The following is a 20,592-nucleotide window of genomic DNA, read 5'->3' as shown; positions in this document are numbered from 1 at the left end:
CAGTCATTGGGCGTCTGCCTTTGGCTCAGGTCATGATCCCAGAGTCCTGGGATCGAGCCCTGCATCGGGCTCCCTGCTCAGCGGGAAGCCTGCTTCTCCCTCTCCCACTCCCCCTGCTCATGTTCCCTCTCTCGCTGTGTCTCTCTCTGTCAAATAAATAAAATCTTAAAAAAAAAAAAAAAAGCGCTCACCCCTGATGCCCCCGTAACTCCATTTTGGGGCGTGTAGTCTAAAGAAATCAAGCTGTGAAGATTCTGGTACAAACATGCTCAGCCCAGCCTTGTTTCTCAAATAGGGACAACTCAACTGTCCAGTAACACATGCCCCGGGAAGGGCCGTGTGCATAATGGGAATGAACAGCAAACGACCATTAAAGACGTCCTAAGGATTCGGCATTTCTCCATTTTGTTTACGAGGTGTCCTTACGCACATAAAGAAACAACCAAGGGCGCCTGGGTGGCTCAGTTGGTTGAGCGACTGCCTTCGGCTCAGGTCATGATCCTGGAGTCCCGGGATCGAGTCCCGCATCGGGCTCCCTGCTCGCGAGGAGCCTGCTTCTCCCTCTGACCCTATCCCCTCTCATGTGTTCTCTCTCTCTCATTCTCTCTCTCTCAAATAAATAAATAAAATCTTTTAAAAAAAAAAATGAACAGGATAACTAGTGTACGATCCAGCAATTCCACTGCAAGGTGTACATCTGAAGGAAATGAAATCATGGTCTCAAAGAGAGGTCTGCAACCCCACGCTCACAACAGCAGCATTCACAACAGCCGAGACATGGAACAGCCTATGGGTCCCTCGCCAGACGAATACTTGCACACACAATACATACGCATATATGACAGAGTATCATTCAACCTTAATGAAGAAAGAAATCCTGTCACTTGTGACAACACGGATGAACCTAGAGTACATTATGCTACTCGAAATAAGTGAGACAGGAAAAGACAAATACAGTATGATCTCACTTATACACGGGATCTAAGAAAACTGAATTCATAGAAAGAAAACAGATCGGTTGCTGTCAAAGATGGGGGAAGGGGAGGGGCGCCTGGGTGGCTCAGTTGTCAAGTGTCTGCCTTCGGCTTGGGTCATGATCCCAGGATCCTGGGATCGAGCCCCGCATCGGGCTCCCTGCTCCGCGGGAAGCCTGCTTCTCCCTCTCCCACTCTCCCTGCTCGTGTTCCCTCTCTTGCTCTCTCTGTCAATTAAATAAATAAATAAAATCTTTAAAAAAAAAAAAAGATGGGGGCAGGGAAAAGGGGTGAAGGGGGCCAAAAGGTATAAACTTCCAGTCATAAAATAAATAAGTTCTGGGTATATACTGTACAAGGTGACTATAATTAAGAATATTTTGGGGCACCAGGGCAGTTTGGTTGGTTGAGCACTCGACTCTTGATTTTGGCTCAGGTCATGATCTCAGGGTTGTGAGTCTGAGCCCCACATCAGGCTCCATGCTAAGCATGGAGTCTGCTTGAGATTTTCCCTTCCCTTCCCCCTCATCCCCACTCGTACTCACTCGCTCGCTCGCTCTCTCTCTCAAAAAAAGGGGGGGGGCACCTGGGTGGCTCAGTCGGTTAGGCGTCTGCCTTCGGCTCAGGTCATGATCCTGGGGTCCCGGAATCAAGCCCCACATCGGGCTCTCTGCTCAGCAGGGAGTTTGCTTCTCCCTCTCACTCTCTGTACTCTCTCTCTCAAATAAATAAAATCTTAAAAAAAAATACTATATCGTATATTTGAAAGTTGTTAAGAAAGTAAATCTTAGAAGTTCTCAACAGAAGAAAAAAGTTGTAACTCTCTGTGGTGATGGATGTTAATTAGATCTACTGTGGTGATCATTTTGCAATACATATATATATTAAATCGCTACACTGTTCATCTAAAACTAATACAATGCTATATATTAATTATATCCCAATAAAACTGGGGGAAAAACACAAAGAAAAACTTTTCTTTGCTTCTATGGTTTATATCTAGTAGCAAACCACCAACTGTATGCAAGGGAGACAGATATAGGACAGCCACAAAGAAATATATTATTTGAGGCATTTAAAGAATGACTCTTGCTCAGATCTTTGCCATTGCAAAATGTAATATGGATACCGACTTAGGAGCTAAAAAGAAAGCAAGGTGTGATTCACATAACACATTCCAGGCTTGGCAACTTCAGAATTTATTGTTCATTAAAACTGTATTTTAATTATCCTAGTTTTAATTAAAGTATTATGTAGAGTTGGTGAAATACAATTATGTGCAACTGACTTGAGATGTGTAATAGGCTAATATTTGTAAAGAAATGCATTATTGTCACTAGATCTGCTCATGTAAAATGAAGTGGTATTTTATTTTCACATGAAAAACTGGTACATAGAATACAAGAGTCTTGTCATTAAATACTACACTGCCAACTCAGTGGAACCAAGTAATTCTGAGTTCCCCACCCCTGCCCTCCGGCCATTCGCTCTGCTCAGGAACAGTCCTCTGGCTGTGATGTAGCCTTACCCCAAAGCAGCAGGACGGTGTAAGCTGCCCACGCACGCCCAGCAAACCTGACGACGCAGAAGGCACTTTAACAACCTTCATCGAGCCCACCCGCATCACTGACCGTGCGGGCCCCGTCGTCAGCGTCGGCTGCCACCAGCCACAGCCCAGAACCTGGTGGAGTGGTGTTTAAGGCGTGACCTTTCGTCCAACGGTGTCAGACCGCCCAACAATCTAAAGGACACATGAACGTCTCAGGCAATCCGGGCTCTCCTCCCACTGCGCACAGTGAGGTCTGGCTTGAAGCACTGGAAGGTAGAAACTAGCGTTCTGTAGGCCGTTCACTGAGGCAGTGTCGTGTTTCCCGCCTCTCTCTCTCTTCCCTATGTCTGCGGACACTGACCTGCCTGCACTCGTATCAGCTCAGACAATGGGGCTCCTCCTGGATGCGGTCAGGACAACAACAGGAACTTCCTAGGTATCAGAAACCAGCACTTGGAAAAGCCTGTAGGACATGTACGGGAGCAAAGACAGACTGGGGCAGAGTGGCACCCCAGCACATTCTCTAGCCCTGGGTCCCTCCCTCCCAGCTAGTACTACATCCCCAGACATCTACACACTGCCACACCCAGAGCCACATCTACACAGGACATCTTTAAGGAAGCATGAGGACATCGTCGGGGCGGGGGGGACATATAGCACGTATCAGCTTTCACTTCCCCAAACATTAGTTAGTAAATTACTTCTTATTATTTCTTGTTAAGTCTCAGGACAACTCAGGAGAAAGAGACCAATCTCCCTGCTCCCAAGTACAGGAGAGGCACTGGGAGGTTATGTGATCTGTCCCAGGATAGACACCTCCTAGGTGGGTGTCTTCATCCATTGGGCTGCTACAAATACCATAAATGGGGCAGCTCATACACAGGAACATTTCTCTCACAATTCTAGAGGCTGGAAATCCAAGCTCAAGGCACTGACAGATTGGGTGTCTGGTGTGAGCTTCTTCCAGAAGCGGAGTCCTTGCATGACGGAAGTGGGGAGGGAGTTCTCGAAGGTCCCTGCCATGAGGGCTCCACCCTCATGACCTAAGCACCTTCTAAAGACCCCACCTCCTAACGCCATTACACTAGGGATTAGAATTCCAACAAGTGAACTGGGGGAGCTGAGGGAGACACAAATTTTCTGTCTATAGCAGAGGGATTCCAAAGTGCCGTATGTTGGAGGAACCACCCAGAGCGGCTTCCCAGAGGCCCTGTGAGGGAGTCAGAGCTCCCTTTACTCTCCGGTACCCCTGCTGCGCTTCGACTTACTCCCACCATCTGCTGCAGAAGGAAATCTCCCGGCTCTGCATCTCCCTAGTGATGTGGGAAACATAGGCAGAAAGAAATGAAGACAAAATTAAATGTCCTTATAACCTGCAGCTCATTGACAAATTGAGGCAGGCAGAGCATAACACTCCTGAGCAAACTCCCAACTGTCTTAATGTCAATACTTTGCTAGAGCGAAAAACCACCTTAGCTTGACAATAGCAAGGCCTCCAGTAGCCCAAAAGTCTTCTTGAGGGGCGCTGCTTCTCCCTCTGCCTCTGCCCCTGCCCCTCCCTGCTGCAGGTCAGTGCTGCTCACTCTGTCTGTCAAATAAATGAATAAAATCTTAAAAAAAAGAAAGAGGGACGCCTGGGTGGCTCAGTCGGTTAAGTGACCGCCTTCGGCTCAGGTCATGATCCCAGGGTCCTGGGATCGAGTCCTGCATCGGGCTCCCTGCTCAGCGGGAGGCCTGCTTCTCCCTCTCCCACTCCCCTTGCTTGTGTTCCCTCTCTCGCTGTGCCTCTGTCAAATAAATAAATAAAATCTTTTAAAAAAAAATTTAAAAAATAAAGTGAAAAAAAATAAAAAGAAGAGTCTTCTTTAGCATATCAAAGTCCCTTTGGACACCTCCCTTTTTCCCTTACCTCCCCCAACTCCCAAGTATATAATCGGCCACTCCTCACAACCCCAGGGCAGCAGCTCTTTCTGCCCACAGGTCCTGTCCCCGTGCTTTAATAAAATCACTTTTTTGCACCAAAGACGTCTCAAGAATTCTTTCTTGGCCTTTGGATCCGGACCCCAACAACAACACTACTCAAAACTCCGTCATGAGGACCCCTCCTCCTGCTGTCATCCCAGGTGGCTGAGCACCCCCTGCTGTGCCCTTGGTGCCCAACCCTCTCACCTCTGCGGATACTTTCTCCTGTGCCATCTCAGCCCCACAGGCAGGGTCACCCCCTCGGCCTTGCCAACCCCCACGAAAGTTCCATTCTGAAGCCTCATCTCAAATCCCTCACATCACAGCCCAGTTCTCCTGGGGAACAGTCTTGGCAGCAGCGTCTCTGTGGGCCTGCTCCAGGTGGGCAAGGCCGCTGGCAAGCAGGGAGAAGGGAGAGAGGAGAGCACAAAGGAGGGCGGGACCCCGCTGGCCCCAGCGTTGCAGGATGACTTCAGAGAGGCTGCCTGAAGCTACGTGTCGCTGGACAGACAGTCCAGCTGGGGTGGTGTGGCAAACCTCTCTGCTGGTCCGCTCCCGCTCCCCCACATACACCCATTCTCAGATTCCCAAACAAAGACCAACATTCCTGACTTTCTACTTCCTTTCTAGACTCCGTGTCCTTTGTCCTCGAGCCCACTGTCGGTGGGTCTCTCAGGGGAGCTCCCAGAAAAATAGTCCCCAGTCTTGTCTGAAAATACCCTCGTGTCTCCCTCAGTTTGGACACTAGTTTAGCAGGCTACAGACTTCCATGATTACACTTACATCCCTTGGAATTCTGAAGCTATTAGGGCCATTATCTTCTCTACTATTGCTGTCTACAGAGAGCTCATGACCGTGCCTTTGAGGCAACCTGAATTACACGTATGGTTGCTGATAAGATTTCTTCTTTGTCTTTGAAGTTCGATGGTGAGACTATAATATGTCTAGATTTGGATATATTTTCATTTATCCTACTTGGAGCTTAATCTGCCTTTTGACTCTAAGGATCCATCATTTTAGGAAATACTGTGACAATTATCTCTGAACATTATCTCCACCCATTCCCTCCATGCTTTCCTTCCTCTTCTTAGAGCTCGAGTGATTATTCTATCCTCTTTATCTCTTAGCCTGTCTTCCAAATTTTCCATCTTTTTTATCTCTGTGCTTTATTCTGAGTTTTCTTCCTCACATCCACCAGGACAGTATTTTCCACTTTAGCTGCATACTGTCTGCTCTTTCACTGATTCAGTTGACTTTTTAGATAAGTATTTTTCACTTCAAGAAGTTTAGTTTTTTCCTATTTGGTTCCTTTTAAAATCAACACATGAAACGACATTCAACATCATTAGTCATTAGGGAAATGCAAATTAAAAACACCATGAGTTATAATTACACACCTATCAGGATCGCTACATCAAAAGACAGTGCGAGCAGGAAGTGCGAGAGAAGGGGCTGAGAAATGGGAGTGCTCAGGCACTGCTGGGGGGAGCATAACATAGTACAGACACTCTGGAAAACAGCTGGGCGTTTCCTTGCAAAAACTAAACATGCAACTACCATGTTGCCCAGCACCTGCATTCCTGGGCATTCATCCCAGAAAAACAAAGACTTCTGTTTATACAAAATCCTATACACAAATATTTATAGCAACTTTATTCACAATGGTGGAAAACTGGATACAACCCAAATGTCCTTCACCACCAGCTACACAGGCTGTGGTATGTCTATACACAGAACACTACACAATGAGAAGGAACCAACCACCAATGCAGGCGATGACCTGAATGAATCAGAGAATTATGAAGAGTGAAGAAAGCAACCCTAAAACAAACTGCATGATTCCATTTACATAACGTTCTCTAAGTGATGCAATTACAGAAATGGAGACCAGATCAGTGATGTCCAGGGTTTAGGGTGGGTATGAGAGCTGGAGGAAAGGGGCGTGGCTATAAACGGGACCCAGGGGACCCTCTGGGGATGGAATGTGTTGTGTTTTGCCGTGTCAATGTCAATATCCTGGCTGTGATACGGTGCGACAGTGTGGCAAGATCTCACCATTTGGGGAAACTGGTTAAAGGGCATATGGGCTCTCCTTGTATTATTTCTTACAACTCTATTCGAATACACGATCAACTCGAAATACAAAGTTTAATTTAAAATGAGGAAAAAGGACAAATACTGTACAGTTCCACTTGCATGAAGGACCCTGGAAGAGTCAAAATCAGGGACAGAAAGCAGAGGGGAGGGTGCCGGGGCAGGGAGGGCCCAGTGGGGAGTTATTACTTAGCGGGGACAGAGCCTCAGTGTGGGAACAAGAAAGCATTCTGCACATGGATGGTGGGGACGGCTGCACAGCAACGGGAATGCACTTAGCGCCACGGAACTGTACACTGAACCGTGGTTAAGATGTTAATTTTATGCGACATGTATTTTACCAGAATCTCAAAACATTTTCCAAATCAACACAAACTCCCGCAAAGACTTCCTACTGTATATGGAATAAATCCAGATTCCTTTGCAGACTCAGATGCCTCCAGGTCCCGTGTCCCTCCCAGCCTCGTCCCTCTGCACTCTCTCTGCCTCTTTTCCACACCCTAACCGCACAACAGCCCCTCCAGCTGAGCAAATACAAGCAGCTCTTTCCTGGGTTTGCAAGTATTTGCCCCTCTGCCAAGAACACTTGTCCTCCAGCCCCGTGCAGACAGAAGCTGAGAAAGCAGTCAGCACGGCAGGGGAAGCGTGGGCTAGGACCCTGACCAGCTGCTGCCCTCTCCCCACCTTAGCTGCCATCGGTAAAGCGGGGATAATAACGGGATGACTCACTGGGCGTCTGGGAGGAGCTCATGAATCATTACGTGGAAAACACTTAAAACAATGCCGGCACTCAGAAATATTAATAATTACTGTTACTAAACATCACCTTGAGAATATCACAGAATTTATCTTGAATGAAATAAGCCAGACACAAAAGATTTCATATTCTATGATCCCATTTGTAAGAAATTCTGGAATAGACAAACTCTCCTACAGTAATATTAGATTAATGGGCAGGGCTGGAGGCAGGGGGCATAGGAGTACTAACTGCACCAGGGAACCTGACTGGGAAGGGGCTGACATTTGTCACATATTTGCTAGAATTCATCAATTTGTGTGCTGAAAATCTGTTCATGTTGTATGTAAATTCTAACTCAGTGACATGGTTGCTACAAGATCACCTGCCGGGAGAGGCTGTCCTGGGCCCCTCAGTGCGGAGCGGCGGCCAGCTCCCTCCCTCTCCCGCTCAGCTCTCCCGTCCCTGCGCATTCCCTCATGGTGCTTGTCCCCTGAGAGTACCCTGTTTATTAGCCTGTTTCCACATGAGGCCATAGCTCACTGATGGCAGGACCTTCAATGCCTCATTCCCCTTTCCACCCCTGGCAGCTAGAACAGTGCCTGGCACAAAATGAGTGCTCAGTAAATATCTACTGAATGCATGAAGGAAGACAGAGAGGGAGAGGCAGAACTGGCCTGCCCTTCCGCAAGCATCGCTGAATGTGAACACCAGAAAGGACTTCAGTGGCCATTTAGCTCACCTTCCCCATCTTGACATGGGAAAATGGAAGCAAAGCAGAGTAAGTAATTTGCCCAAAGTCAGAATTAATGATGGAAGCAGGTCCGGAGCCCACATCTCCTAGTCTTTTTCACTTACACCAAATATGGCTCATTCACATGTATAGACATACTCTATAAACGTTCACAAAATGCCTATAAAATACAAAAAATTTAAAAGCATATTATTTTGAAAGCCCAGTTAATTATAAAAATATTATTACAACCAGATCTACTTCATTCAAGCATTAAGTTGTGACTTCCACTACAAGTGCTAATTTAAACAAATCTTTCTTGAAGCGACTGAAATGAAATGGTAGTAAGTTAATGGGCATTCAAGTATTTAAGCATGGACAATTACAAGTCAGGCTGATTCCATGTCACCTGGGATGCTGTTTACTGCCCATGCTTCACAAGTCACACCTTTCCTGGCAAGTCATCCTGCAAAAAGCTGACTGGGGGTCGAAATATTTAACCTATAAACTTTGCATTCCCTGGCAAACACATGCAAGTACACAGTGCTTCCGTATTCCCGTCAGGTAGGCTGCCGCATGCAGTCTGAGCACAAGAACCTGCAGTTAAGCAAGAGAACGGCACCGCACAAAACAAGTTTTTGCGTCCTAATCTGATAAGTGCCGACATAAATTACCTCCTGGAGGTGAGAGAAAGATTGCATGACATCAACATTCACATTTCACATTCTGGGAAATAAAAGGAAACAAAGAGCATATATCAAAACCAAAATAACATAGAACAATTTTATTATCAAACTAGACAATATAAGACAAGGCTATCCTCATCTTTGATATGCAAAGCCAGCAAACTGTTTGGATTCAGTGAATCAGAAAAATAAACACGCATTTTTTTTTCACCTTCTTAGATCAATAAAACCTATAATCACCTATTCAAAAATTCTGAGTATAACTTATTCTCATTTCTTTCAAAGTATTGTTTGCCTTTCCTAAGATATATTTCTCCTTCATCAATAGCATTTTTTCTCAAGGTTTGTTATGCCCCCCCCCCCTTTGGTGAGGAAGTTTACAAACATTACATAGCTTTTCTTCACATTTCTTCAAGCACTCAGCCATTCCAGGAGTGCGTATCTGCTACGCAAGACGGAGTTCTCAGAACAAGGATTTTTTTTTTTTTTTAAAGATTTTATTTATTTATTTGAGAGAGAGAGAATGAGAGAGAGCACATGAGAGGGGGGAGGGTCAGAGGGAGAAGCAGACTCCCCGCCGAGCAGGGAGCCCGATGCGGGACTCGATCCCGGGACTCCGGGATCATGACCTGAGCCGAAGGCAGTCGCTTAACCAACTGAGCCACCCAGGCGCCCAGAACAAGGATGTTTTTGATGGCCAATACCCGGAGGATGCTGAAACTACTGGAGGAAAAGACCTACACATGCCATGAGGGTCGGGACCCTCATCTGCTCATGTCTGGAGGCAAGAAGAGTGAGCATTGCCGGCGGCGGGCACAGGCCAATGAGGGGCACTGATACTGAACACAACTGTGCCAGAATAAGACTTCACCTTTCCTCCTTTGTCCCACCTTCCCAGCTTACGAGTCCCCTGCTGCTTCTGCAGCCTTCCTCCCCCTCTGCCCATTACGTGACACAGTCACAAGTTCCAGGAGTTAGGACCTCACATCCCTGAGAAGCCATTAAAGTGCTGACTCCCTCCCTGCTCCTCGGCCTCGAGCACAGTCCCGGTAGCCCACCCCCACCCCGTGCCCACCCTCTCCCGGTCCTTCTCCTTGCTTGGTTCTGTAGTTCTCTAAGTACTCCAGTGCATGGTCTTTTAGCTCAGCCAGAGTCATCCTCTGTGACCAAGAGCGTCTCAACTGATATGATGGAACTCTTTGGGCTTCACTTACTGACTTAGGGATTTTATACGGAGCATTAAAGAGCTTTAAAAATCACAAACACACCAACAACCCCCGAGTTTAGCCTAGACCTCTTTGCTGACCATGAGTCTGATGTAAATAATTATCTCATGACTGGATCCTCTTGACCATCTACTACGCACCTCAAACGTGTACAAAATCCCCCCCCCCCCCCCCAAATACAGACAAAACTTGCTTTGCCCTCAAATCATCTCTCCAGTTCAGGAAATTTTAAGTCCATCCCATCAGTTGCAAAGGCCAAAATTCTTAGAGTCTTCCATGGCTTCTCTCCTTCTCTCATACCCCACATCTAATCCAGCAGGAAATCCTATTCATTCCATGTTCAGAATATATCAGTATCTGACACTTGCCACCACCCCTCCCCAAACCAAACCGCTCAGTCTGAGTCACCTGAACTGCAGCAAACCCCTAACGGGCCTCCTCATTTGGGATTCTGCTGCCCTATGTCCATTCTTTACAGAACTCCTAACACAAGAATCACAACGGAGATCATGTTGCTGCTCTGCTCCAATCCTCAGAGCAAATGCCAAAGTCCTCACTCTGGCTGAGTAACCGGCATCTAGGAATCAGGCCCAGCCAGCTCAGGAACCTCATCCCCAGCCGTCTCCCCCGGTCCAGCCTGGCTGCCCCTCCAACACACGGGCCTTTCTCCTACCTCGGACGCTCTTCTCACAGATTTACCCCCAGGCCTCCTCCCCTGATTCATTCAAGCCTCTGCTCAAAGAGGGCATTATCAAGAGGCCTTCTCTGATTCCACATCTGAAACAGGAACCCACCTGACCCCTGCATTCCCCTCTCGGTCCCCTGCTTCATTCTCTCCTCACTCCTATCACCAGCTGGCATGCCCTCTGGAGACAGGCTTCCCGAGGACAAGGACTTGCTTTCGTTTCCTGCTGCATATTTGGTGCCTGGAACAGTGCCCTTGTATGTGGGACGCCCTAAGTACTTAGCGAAAGCGGGGGAGCCCAAACTGCAGTCAGAACTTTGTGGGCTTTTCATTTAGCCTCATTCTGATGTGAATGTGAGGCAGCTCACGTCCACCACGGGGACATTCACTTCAGCTACTCTTCTGGGACGGTGACGGATTTTTGCTGCTCCTTTCGCCACACAACGTAAGCCTCCTCCTTCACAAGCATGTGGCTCAAGAACAAAGAGGCTGCCAGTGACAGGTGCTGGTCTGCACATGGCAATGCCCTCTACCTCTTGCCGCCCCCCAGGTGCCATACCCACGTCATTTCCACCCCATCTCCCACCAAGCCTCTGAATTTCATAAAGCCCATGCCTTAGTCAGAAAAACATGTCTGCCTTCGCTTTTGTCAAAGATTTCTGAAGTTAGGGCCTCACAGGCCCAATACAGTGGATAGAAGACACACTGGCGGGCACACTCAGGGCCATGTGGGAGCACGCGTCTGTGTATGTCTGTGGCTCTCGGCGACCTGTAGCATTTCAAACCGAGGGCTGGTGTTCTAAAAAGGGAGAAATAGGAATATAAGAAGTATATGGAAAATAAATCAAAAGCACCAAGAAGGTTGGCAAAATAAAGTGAAAAGGAGGATTAGCGTGATGCAAAAGACAGCATGAGACTCGGAGCCAGACAGGCCTGGGGTGGACCCCCAGCTCCAGCACTGGTCAGCTGTGTGTCCTTGGGTGGGCTGGTTAACATCTCCAATCCTCAGTCTGATCTCTAGAAGCACAACTAATTACACTTCTTCGGAAGGCAACTATGAGTATCAGGGAAGATGTGTTTAAAGTAGGTACTTAATAAATAACAGCTGCTGTTAAAATTATGAACAGGCTATTCAACTAACTTTTCAAGTTAGGAAAGATTAGAATTATTGTTTCCCTTGAAAATGAAAAAAAAAATCATTTAATTATGAGCCAAAAGCTCACATTCTGAAGGTCACAGGGGGCGGGGAGGAGGTGGTGAGGTGCCTGGGTGGCTCAGTCATGACGTGTCTGACTCTTAGTTTCAGCTCAGGTCATGATCTCAGGGTACTGAGATCAAGCCTCCCGTAGGGCTCGGGACTCAGCGCGGAGTCTGCTTGTCCCTCTTCCTCTGCTCCTCTCCCCGTGCTCTCTCTCTCTTAAATAATAAAATCTTTAAAAACAAATACTAAGGAGGTGGGGCTGGCGAGATGAGGCTCCTCCTCCCCATGGCTAAGGACCATCTCCCCAGCTGTGTTAGGGAACTGACCTCAGATAACCAGCTTACAGCAGGTATAGAAGCTTGACCTGTTTCAGTATGAGTGAAACACTTTGAGCCAAACCTTTCAGTTTTTAAATGACACCTCTGGTGGTGCTGAACAGAGCTAATGCCATCTGACTTTTGTCTGCCAACCGTCTGGGCAGGGGCCATGCAGAAATGCCCTCCCAACTCCTATCCAAAGCCAAAGTTTCTTAGAAGTATAAAGCAATGTATCTTTGAATGATGTATAAACTTATCAAGAAAACCACACATGCACTGATTTATGACATCTTGCACAGCAGGTACTTAATAAATATGGGGGTGATGATGAGGTGGAAAATATGAAACAAAAGGCCTGCAAATGTGGAAATATCCATAACCAGCCTCATCTCATCTCATCTTAAAAAAAAGATTACCGGCATATCATTCTACTGAGATTGGAGATTCATCAATAGCTTCACAGACCATTTGTTTGATAGGACACTAAGTTAAAGCCTACTTAGCATCTTTACATTAGTAGCTCACCAGGAATTAAACAGTCTTTAGCAAGAATCTGCAAGTAAAAAAAGAAAAGCTTATACAATTAAGAGCTGTTATTTCATTCTATCTCCTTTCATACTTCTTGAATAAATGCAGCCTCGAGAATATGGCTAGACCGCAAGTCAACAAGTGAGTTGCTATACAGCTGCTTGCTGCTGAGTTAAACTAATCCTTCCCCCACGGATTATGCTCCCATTGACATTAATTAGAAGCTCTGATGTTGGAGAGGAAGCTTAGTTCAATTTACCCACCCTCCCTAGCACCCACTCTTCCCTAGCATTCATCCCCAATTGGCCCAGCCACACTGTGCTCAATGCTAGAACCTTCCAGAATATTTCACAGGAGTCCACCTCAACTGCCTTTTGTTCAGCCTAACAGTCTTCTAAAAGAATGAAAAATTGACCCCTGTTCTTTTTCACCAGCCTCGAGAGGCATTTGGTGTCACTGGAATCAATATAAATGTGGACACCCCAGCAACTCTTAAAAAATTAAAAAGGAAAGCAGTTATCCCATTTTCTATGGAAATTAGTATTTTTACTGAAATTTTTAAATATGGCCTTTATACACTTCAATATTTGTCCTGTTCCAATAACAAGAATAGAAACATTTGTTAGATAAGGTTAAGAACAGTCTGGGGCCAAGCAGGTTCAGATGCCCAGGCAGAAGAGTCATGATACCTGGCTTAGAGAAGGGACCCCATGGATGGGCAGGTAGGGGAGAAAGCAAGTTTACACCTTACAGTGACTTTCAGAGTTATATTTCAAACCTATTTAGCAAATTATCTTATATACATATATCCTTTTTGGAAAAACACAACAAAACAAAAGCATTTTCTTCTCATGAATTTTTCTATGAGTGCAACCATCTGACGGCATAAAGATTTGACTTTTAGCCCAAGCTTATAAGCATTTCATGGTTTTTTCAGAAATGTTCATTCCTGAAATGTTTATATTTGGTATATTATCTTTAAATTATACTGCAAAATGCCCAGTTATGAAACATATACCCAATGTTCTTTTTAATCACTTAAAGCTCTAAATGCAAAAAATCCGTTTGGCATTAGATAAATACCAAGGCAGGAACACCTTGAAATAATGCTTAACTAATCACAGAGCAACTCTTCTGCAATAGATGGGCGAACCACTAATTAGACGGAGAGACTAGAACTGTCACGGCAGGGGAAAAGGGTAAAGAGAAATAAGCCGTCATTACTGTTTTGTCGTCGGAGAGAGCAGCATCAAACACGGCTCCGTGAAAAGGGGGAAACCCCACAGCTCTGTAAGTAAATACCAGCACCCCTTAAATTAGTCCTTGGGGCTAAACACAGCTCAGGGGTGACAATGACGTCTCAAAAAGTACATTCGAGAGGGGAAAAAACGGACCTTAACAACTAAGTAAGGATGCTTTATTCTGCGCATGCAGCTTATCAAAGAGTAACATTACGAGATGATTTCTTTAAACTGCTTAAACATTTCCAAGCCAAGTCTTCCAAAAAGCTGCTTAGTAAGGACTGGGGGAGGACTACCAGACCAGGTTATTGTTCTTTTCAAAGCTTAACTGACACAGTGGAATTCATTAAATAATATGTCAGTGGCGCCAACAAGTGTGACGAGTTGTGTTTTAAAGTTTGGAGCAACTTACATTCTGTTGCTGGGAATGATCTTGTGCCCTTCTCTGAACCAAGTCACTTGTGGCCTCGGGCAGCTGGTGATGGGCAGTAAGTTGAGGACTGCTGCATGTCCCTGAGACACCATTTTCCTCTGGTCTGTATCCATGAAATTTCCCATATCTGCAGAGAAAAATCAGACCCTTTAAGTTCCAGAAAACTCTTTTTTTTTTGCGGGGGGCGGCGGGGAGGGCCAAAGATGGAAATACCTATATATTACAACAAAGTCAGCGACGTTGCTATACTTGAGCAGTAAGACAAGAGAGACTGAGCAGTAATGCTGGTGAGTGCAGATCTGGCGGTGAAGTGAAGCATGAGGCGGAGCCGTGTGCCTCCAAAGTGCCCATGAAATGCATTAATCAGCAGAACTTCATGGTCTCTGTGTCGCCGCAACACTACAATGAAATGTTTGCAGCTGATTTTAATTTTGGAATAAACCGTGGGAAAGCATCCCACCACCACAGAGACTAACGGAGCACCGTCAGCTACCCCCTGGCTCCCCAGTCTCTCAGGCTAGTTCCACCCAGGCAGCCGCCATTGCGCTGTTCGTTTTTTTTTAATTTGGGGCAAGCAGGCTTTGTGCCAGTCCCTGTGCTACGGGTTAACGGCATTTTTGAAAAAATGGACGTCACAGAAAAAAACCCAGTCATTAGAGTGTAGGTATAAGAGGCCAATTTTCAAATTAGTAACATTTGAAACTTCTGAAAAATGTCTACGTCATGCTTAGATACAGATACATGTGTATACACTCACGTGGTATATATACTATGGTCGTCTCTCTGTGTATAAACATTTGGAATAGTCACAGAAAATCCCTATTATCAATGGATTTTTTATTCAAAGAAAATTATTTCCTATGTAATAAGCAGCATTTAATACTCTAAGAAAGAGATGAAACAAACTAATGAAACAGATTAGGAAAGCAGTCACGGTTATTTTCAAACTTGTTGAAACTTATTATCAAAAAGAAGGAGAAAAGAGAGAGAAGAAAACATCTAAGAGCCAGAGATAAATGACAGAAACAAGGGTATAAATAATTAACCCAAAAAAAGCCCCAAATTTAATATTACATAATAGAATTTAATATATTATAATAAATTCCAAGCTGTTAACTTATTCAAATATGTTTGGGGTATTGATCTGAACTTTGTATTTATTATGTTTTCAATTATTCCATTGAATAGAAGTTCTCAGTTATTCCGCAGAAAGATTTAGCTGAGTGAGTTCACCACAATTCAGAAAAGTTAAGCTTTCCTAATTAAAAACATAACTAAACATGTACAGGATCAGCACCTCACTCAATCACTAGTAATTAAAGAATAGTAGAGTAATGAGCAATTATTCTGTTTGATATAGTAATGCTGAAAACTATAGGCCTTACCCGTGGTCAAAAAAACAAATAAGAAAACACTGTCATCGTTGGGTGACAGCCCAATTTAAGAGCTCTCTGGAATTCTCTCAAATCTGTCATAACCTAGTAACTTAAAGCTTCATAAACACCTTCTGCTTTCTTTTAAATGAAGAGACATTTTGGTAATAAATTCAAAACGTAATAAAGCAGATAGGCCATTTTAGATGGACTTGACCCTTCACAGATTTTGGACTACAAAAGTATTAAGCGCTTTACGTCAGCCAGCTGGTCTTCCCAATTCCTGCTAAAAACGACATCAAAGGCAAACTCTGCGTTCTGATATCTCCTCCAGTTACTTTTACTCCGAAATGGGTCTGCCCCACAGAGAACTCATCAAGTAACTAACAGTAAGCCCATCTAGGACATTACTATCCACCTAGTTTTTATTGTGTAGCTAAAGGATTTCTAAACAAATCACTGGAAAGAACTAATTAGGAACTGACAAAATTTTTCCTAACTGGGTTTAATTTTTTACTTGAAAAACATTTGAACCTGAGTATCATAAATGCTAAGAGCAGCTAATCATAAAAGAGAAGGCATCTTGTTAAATTTTGTTTTCTGTCTTCCACAGGGCCTGACGGAGTTCCTGACTACTGAGTGGCCAGGACTGGCATTTACCTCATTAACCCCGTCACCACCATCAGACCAGCCCCACTGGCTATTTAGTTATCTCCCAAAACCTTTAGCAATTACTCTATTCCAAAGAGAATCCAAGACAGAGTCTCAATTCCTACAATGGTTAAAAAGTGATTCTGATCAGCATTCCCCACAGACATTTTGTTTCTGTTATTCATCATTGGAGACTTTTCCAGTGCACACATACATGCGACGTGAACTTCTGATCTTCTCTGCAAGAGAGCTCCCATCCGGTTTCGCACCACACAGCGGTAAAACCCAGCATCCAGCCTCTGTAAAGACGGGATAATATACCTGCCAAATACCAAAAAGAAGTGTTAATGCTTCTATATCTAGGAGCAGCTCTGGCATCTCATTTCACAAGTGCTCAACAAATATTTTATTTTTGGTAAACTAATGTCTATGTAATTCTTCTCTGTCAACATGCTCACCCCAACTGCAATTTATCTGTGAGATTACATAATCGATGTCTGTCTCCCCAGTGAGGCTTTCAGTAGTACATGAAGCTAGATTCTAGACCTGCCTTGCTCATCACTCTACCCCTGGCGCCAGGCACACTGCCATGCATGGAAAAGAGAACACTCATAACTAGTTGAAAAAATGACAAATGTAAAATAGCTATAGGTCATTACACTTAAACTAGACATTTCAACAAGAAGTGTTTACAGTTCTCTCTCTTAGAATCTCTAAAAGTTATTTCTAGAACTGGCAACAATCTTTACATAATGTGTCATGTTACTCTCCCTAAAAATTCCAACGACACTTTCAGGATGAGATACAGGTGTCATCGAGGCAAAGACAGCAACGACCCGTTGACAAATGCCCTCTGCACTCACTGTTGTAGAACCCCCAACACAATTCATACACTTCCCTCGCTTCCTTCTCTGCATATGGCCTGACGTAACTTTAAAAACATTCTGGGTAACTGAAAGGTGATTTCATTGGTATTTTCCACTGCTGTGACTGTAAGTAATCACATCCTGCAAATCAATGCCTTTCTAAAAACTTCAGTAACATTTTACAGAAGAAAAAAAGGTAGTTAGAAGATACAGATCCCATAAAAGCCCTGCTTTAGGGTTTACTATTAGTTTATAACTTAGGATGTTTTGAAATCCATAAGCAAGTACGATTCATAACCAAGGACCACTTGAAGTGAGTTTTAAAGCTCCAGAGCCCAAACCTTTCACGATACCTAAGAGAGTACATTAATTGGTTTCTAGGCCATGTTCAAAAACAAATCAAGAATAAGGCTGAGTCCTGAATACTTTTTACAAATAGGAAGTTGCCTACCACAAGAAAGAAAAAGAGAGCTAACACCAAATCGAATGGTAGCCTATTTCCCAAAGAAGAGAAAACTCAGCGACGTTATCCTTTATTACAAAGATGTTAATAGTTATCTTCAATTTAAAAATACTTCTCAAAAGGATAATCAGAGAAACTCTGAAAAATCGGGTAAAAAGGGACGCCTGGGTGGCTCAGTCGGTTAAGCTGCTGCCTTCGGCTCAGGTCACTACCCCACGGTCCTGGGATCGAGTCCCACATCAGGCTCCTTGCTCGGTGGGGAGCCTGCTTCTCCCTCTGCCTGCCTCTCCCCCTGCTTGTGTTCTGTCTCTCTGACAAATAAAATCTTAAAAAAAAAAAAAAAATCGGGTAAAAAGCACCATGAACAGTATGCTTTATTAGCTCAGTTCCTAAACATAGCTTGAAATCGCTTATATTCAACTGACTGCTCATCCTTTTACTCAAGTATGTCCAGTTCATCAACCTGAGAAAGGAACTTAAAGGCATAATTTTTAAGTGAATAAAACATTTGGACAATATAGGTAATTCAGCACTAAGCAAATATTAATCAAAGTATGTTTTCCCTCTGATAACCATCTTGGTATTCCCATGACAAGATTAATAAAATCTTTTATGAAAATTATTGCTGAGTTTTAATCTTCAAAATTTTACTCTATTCTGAGGAATGGCTCATCTCAAACAAAAAATTAATTAGTGTGGATAATAAGAATAATATCAAACCGAACACAAAAAGTCAATGCCATTTATTTAAATTACAAATCAAGACTAGAAGGATGAGCAGCTTTAACTGTCAGATACTGTTATTATAATAAGGAGGAGTTTTGAAATTAAGTTAAAAATGAAGTCAAAAAAGTTTTTGGAAACGAAATAACACAAGTTATGGGAGGACATATTTGAAAAACTACATGAACAGTTTCATCATTGCAACATTTCCAAATTTATATAATTGTTATCCATTCCATTTTCCTTTTTTTTTTTGCAGTATCCTAAGTAGATTTTAAATTCTTATGAATTTCTATAGTAATCCTATGTACTAATGCACAAAAATAGCAGTGTTTTCAAACCACAGGGAGGAGCAGATACAAAATTGAATATTAGGCATATGCTGTTTTGCACCATCTCTTTAGTCTAATGTCTCGCCAGGGAAAAAATATACAAAAAAGTTGCAAAGTACTCCACCTATTATAGGAATTCCTACACAAATTATGTTCACCTAACAGATGGGAATATTCACTGCAAGCCTATTGTTTATAAACACACATTTTTAAGCAGAGAAAGCTTCCTGGCTCTTTATAAGAAAGTATGATAAAATCTTAGCACCATATGCCACTAAAATATAGAAAATGCCTGCTCCTATTTCAAATAAACACAGCAGGGAATGTTTGTATTCACTGTATAAAGGCAGAATTCTACTAGACCAACAGAACATTTCCAGGGCTAGTTCATTATCAGTATCAGGAACAGCAAATTAAAGAAAATCAAACACAAAATCACAGCAAAACCAAGGGTTTAAATGTCCATTCCTGCTAAGAGAATACCTCAGTTCTGAATTGCCTCTCAGGATGGACCACAAGAACCAGCCCAGAGTTTCTCTAGCAAGCAACTTTAGCTCTATTTCAGCCCATAAGTAGCTGCTTGACTAGCCCTGCCTGGAGTGAACATTTGACATTTTTTTGTCTACCTGGGATCTATAGCATTTTCCTGTGTTCGGAGAATTTTCCACTCTGAGTCTCGGTGGAGGCAGACCCCTGGACACAGGTAGGAGGCAATGTGTGACCACTGGCCACACGTACTCTGGACTTTTGATCTGAGGCTGGTGATGCACAGGAACGGGGCTGAAGGAGCATTCATCTGACAGCAGTGGTTCCCAGGTGCAGTAGAGCCCTGGCCCAGGGGGGCAGTGGCAAACAACAGCATCCAGGCTCCAGGTGAACTAGCAGCAGGACTCTCACAGGACTGGCTCCTGGGCTGATTGGCTCTAGCGGGCTCACCTCATTCTGTTCCTGCCCAATCTCCAGCCTGCCTGGAGACTGATTCTAAGGGCAACCCAATGTCCATACTACAACTTCCTGTTCCATTTCAGTAAGAAAGAGTTTGTTTCTGTGGCTTGTCTAGAATTCCCCACATGTCTACACTACAGGACACAGCCAAAATAATTTCAGCTGAAAAAGCTTCTGAACTTACCAGGTGCTCACCATGGTCACAGAAAAACCCAAATAATGCCTCTCCAAATCATCTCTCTTTTAAAAATCGTGGCTTCCTGGTAAACCACAAAGAATCACTAGGCAATAACAGTCCCTCCAAAACTGGGATAAATTAACCTGTTATGAATTTTCCTGAACACGAAACACTAAAATTTGAGAAAATGTCTGGTAAAATACTGCCTGGGTGCAGACAAATTACTGTGGAGCAGTTCTTCCAGCAGCAGTGAGATACTATGACTAAGGACACAGGTCCACAGAGACCTATGCTGGTTCTGAATAATGATGGCACATCTGTAATTCCCCCTCTCAGGTCAGGCAATATAATTCAATTCCAAGAGAGAATCTTCATGCCCATTAAAATTAGACCTAAGGCTTCTTTTTTCCTTTGAATAGGGATCCTCCATCCATTTTATGCCACTCCAGGTAGAACTATTCTTCACAACTCTAACTTTTTATGCTGGTATAAAATATCTATTTTGCATGAAAATAAACAACCAAGTTCTATAATAAACCTTCATATCTTGGCCCAGAGCCCAATATTATATTCCAAGTGAAAAAAAAAAAATGGTTAAGGAAAACAACAACAACTACAACAACAAAAACCCCTGTAATCCATTTATACCCTTCTTGGAACTACTTTGATTCTTCTTTTGGAGATGTGATGATAAAT

At 43.9% G+C, this 20,592-nt stretch overlaps 1 protein-coding gene across 3 annotated transcripts in view; it reads right to left on the bottom strand.

Moving 5' to 3' along the window:
* Positions 1-20,592, bottom strand: part of SDK1 (sidekick cell adhesion molecule 1) — a 616,964-nt gene that overhangs the window by 485,622 nt on the left and 110,750 nt on the right. For all 3 annotated transcript variants that reach the window (XM_034988284.1, XM_034988283.1, XM_034988282.1), the window contains 2 exons: positions 16,604-16,710; positions 14,345-14,492 (listed from right to left, as the gene is read on the bottom strand). In XM_034988284.1, the coding sequence (XP_034844175.1) occupies positions 14,345-14,492; positions 16,604-16,710 (255 nt within the window). The remainder of the gene's footprint in view (positions 1-14,344; positions 14,493-16,603; positions 16,711-20,592) is intronic.

This window comes from Mirounga leonina, unplaced genomic scaffold (genome assembly GCF_011800145.1).
Source record: "Mirounga leonina isolate KUSES-001 unplaced genomic scaffold, KU_Mleo_1.0 Mir_454, whole genome shotgun sequence".
Classification (NCBI taxonomy): Eukaryota; Metazoa; Chordata; class Mammalia; order Carnivora; family Phocidae; genus Mirounga; species Mirounga leonina.
This window is presented reverse-complemented; position numbering and strand designations above follow the sequence as displayed.